Source organism: Cibotium barometz, chromosome 27 (genome assembly GCF_041138505.1).
Source record: "Cibotium barometz isolate CiBa-2024 chromosome 27, ASM4113850v1, whole genome shotgun sequence".
Classification (NCBI taxonomy): domain Eukaryota; kingdom Viridiplantae; phylum Streptophyta; class Polypodiopsida; order Cyatheales; family Cibotiaceae; genus Cibotium; species Cibotium barometz.
In genome coordinates this window covers 38,245,816-38,249,050 of record NC_141072.1, presented here as the reverse complement: position 1 = coordinate 38,249,050, position 3,235 = coordinate 38,245,816, and the positions used below count along the sequence as shown (strand labels likewise).

Sequence of the window (3,235 nt, the reverse complement as noted above, 5' to 3'; positions counted from 1 at the left end):
ACTACTCTCATATCTAGTCTTTCTCTAGGGCTACATCTCATAAATTAGAATAAATAAAACAATGAACGATAAATCACCTAGTCTTTCTCTAGGCTACATCTCATATTGAGGTACATGGCTCTAGCAATGCATTCCTACGTTGTCTCACCTTCCTCTTGCTTGAGGTTGTAAATTTGAGCTATGGAGCTCTAATTCGCTCCCCGGGTGAGAATCCCACAATAATAGTGTGTCTCAAAACCTTATAGGTTTGGTGCTCTAAACCATGGCCTGCTTTACCTTCAAGGCAAAGTCCAAATGAATAGAGCTTGCTGGGATTATGACTTAATGTAAACAAGCTTTAAAACAAAATAAAATAACAAATCTAGCACATCCAAAGTCTAGAACCGCATATTTTTTAGAGTGTGACCTCCTAATCAACATTGGGCAATATTGGGTGATCCCAATAGCTTGGAATGGACAAAAAATTAGAGCTAAGCCTTAGACTAGTCCCTTCTTGTGGAGCCATATATTTTCAAATCAATAGCTTACCTTAGCCTTTGCCAAAACAACTTTCGTTTTGGTCTTGTCTTCAAGCCACAAATACAACTTTCCAATGTGGGTGTACTAGTCCGCGTCCATCGCATTCTCCATTATCACACCGAAATGCTCCATGGCTATGGGGGTGAAGGAAGAACTCTCTTTGCCTACATGGAGGTAATAATAAGAGATTAGACTTTTCGTGGTTTCTCACAAGAGATGGATGGAGAAGAAGCTAATAAGAGGGAAAAGCCTACAATCAAATCTATTCAAGCAAGTAAACCATCTAGCATGCAAGAATCCAAGAAAGCAAGAGTAGAGAAGAGAAAGAGCTCACAAGTATTCTACTGCAAGGAAATGAATGTGTATTTCTTATTAATGTCAAAATAGACTTATATAAAAATGATAATCTTTCATACTAGGTCGGATAGAACTTAAAAATAGTCCATTGGCACTAGTTCTAGCCTGAAGCTTACCACTTTCCCAATTGGCATTAAGCTGAGGGCAAGGTCACTTTATAAAGTCCAGTGCCATCTTACAAAAGATGGCTTTCCACTATATGCAAGTAGGATGGCAAAGCACCTTACGGTTGGTAGGTAGGACGAGTGAAACCATGTAAACCGGTTAAACAATGCTATTCAAGACAGCATGATTACATCCCAAGACTTTGCTATCAAAGTAGCATAGGGTTATTGAAGAAGCATAAGTCCTTAACTCAATGGCCAAGTGAATCATTCTGAGAGAGGAGAAGTTTTGTAAGCTACTGAACATTGGTACAATCTCTAGAACCTTGGAACATCCTTTGGGACATCATGGACCTATGTGCTCAACAATAATACAAAATTTAAATTACAAAATGAAACTTACTATTTAAAAAATAATATTTAGTGATAGTAAACGGTCCATGAAGGAGAGTCAAAAATCAATCTCTCTCTCTCTCACACCCTGCGCGCGCACTCCCCTCCATTTTCTCGAAATCGTTATCATCATTGTGTCACGAGTTTGCTCGCCTTGGTACGAAGGCGGCGAGCTTGGAGTCATGGCGGAAGATACCACAAGCATCTCTCTCTCATCCCCTTGTTCCGCCTCTGTGTCATGTTTCCTGAGGGAGAAAGGCCTGTCGGAAGCAGCCATAGCCAAGATGTTGCAGCGCTGCCCGCGCCTGCAGAAGAGCGGAGCAGAGACGAGGCTCGAACAGAATTGGGCGTTTTTGGGGCAGCGAGTGGGCGTCCCCGAGCGGAAGCTGCCGGTCATCGCGTCTCGCTGCCCGCAGCTCCTGGTCCTGGCCCTGCACGAGAAGCTCAATTGTCTGGCGGGCCTCGGTGCCAAGCCCTCCGAGCTCGCCTCCGCCATCGCCAGGTTCCCTCGCCTCCTCGTCCACAGCGTAGAAGAGAAGCTCTGCCCCCTTTTGGCCTTCCTTCAAGCTGCGGGCGTCCCCGAATCTCGCATTGCAAAGGTACTCCTCTCATGCCCTCGCCTTCTTAGCTATAGCATCCAAACTAAGCTTCAACCCACCATCACATTTCTCTCCGAGCTTGGTGTCACCACAGGCAATGCCATGGGCATGCTGATCACCCGATGGCCGTACATCTTTGGGTACAGTTTAGACCGCCGCTTGCGCCCCACCATGGCTTATCTTAAGAGCCTTGGATTAGGGAATGATGACATCATGAATGTAGCCATCATGTTCCCTCAGATCCTCTGCCGCGATGCAGAGAGGGCTCTTCAACCCAATGTGACATACATGCATAGCTTAGGGTTTGATTCCAGACAGGTCACATCGCTCATCTGCGGTCACCCGCCCATTCTGCTTGCCAGCATCAAGAACTCGTTGCAGCCCAAGATGAACTTTCTTTTGAACAACATGGGGAGAAGAAAGGAGGATGTGCTCGAATATCCTGCATATTTCGCGCACAGCTTAAGCAGGAGAATACAGCCAAGGTATCGGAAACTTCAGCAAGACAGTATTTGCTGCAGCTTGGAAATTATGCTCAGCTGCAATCAGAAGAAGTTCTTGGAAGGGAACCTTAGTTTTGGGCCAACAACAGGAAAGCTTGCCAACTTGACATTGACGTCTGGCTGAAGCAGCCTTCATTGTTTGCACAGCTTTGTACATTGATTTTGGATGAGTCAATTGTAGACAAAATGCAAACAATTCTTCCCCGGAGAAGCGGAGAGCGGGTGAAGGAAATTCTAACGTTGTTGAAACTTCAATTGGTGTAACTAAGGATTTTTTCGGAGTATCTATTATCTTGTAAAGGATTGGACAAAGCCTACAGTATTTGAAAACATGTCTTATAAACATTGTAGGTTGGACATAATTGTCCTCTATTTTTTTGCTGAACTAGGGTTTGTCTTAAATATTTTCAGGCATTGGGCTCTCTCTCTCTCTCTCTCTCTCCCCCCCCCTGGCATGCTAGCATAGAGATTTACAAATTGGGCTCATAAGTAAGAGATCCCATGTGCTGTCAAATGGCTCTGCTTTCTTGACTATAACTCTAAAAGGGTTAGATCCCATGTTCAAATCCCATTCCCTGCAGTTTGGTGCTGTCACGTGGCTTCTCTGTCTTGCCTATAAGCCTAAAAAGGGTCATCTCATCTCATCTCTGCAGTTTACACACTAAATGTACCATAATCTCTCTTCGCACTTAAGCTAGATGGCTTGTTTATGACCTCTGCAAGTCGTCTTTTTTGTTTACAATATTAACTTGTCACAATG

The 3,235-nt window shown here is 44.2% G+C and overlaps 1 protein-coding gene across 1 annotated transcript; it reads left to right on the top strand.

Annotated features, from left to right (window-relative positions):
- Nucleotides 1-1,444: 1,444 nt before the first annotated feature.
- Nucleotides 1,445-2,857, top strand: PDE191 (Mitochondrial transcription termination factor family protein). The gene has a single exon (XM_086821519.1). It carries the CDS (start codon nucleotides 1,556-1,558, stop codon nucleotides 2,597-2,599), a length of 1,044 nt encoding a protein of 347 aa, XP_086677645.1. The 5' UTR covers nucleotides 1,445-1,555; the 3' UTR covers nucleotides 2,600-2,857.
- The last annotated feature ends 378 nt before the right edge of the window (nucleotides 2,858-3,235 follow it).

Excerpts from the sequence above, each read along its gene's own strand:
- PDE191 (XM_086821519.1), top strand. The coding sequence starts at position 1,556 with ATGGCGGAAGATACCACAAGCATCTCTCTCTCATCCCCTTGTTCCGCC.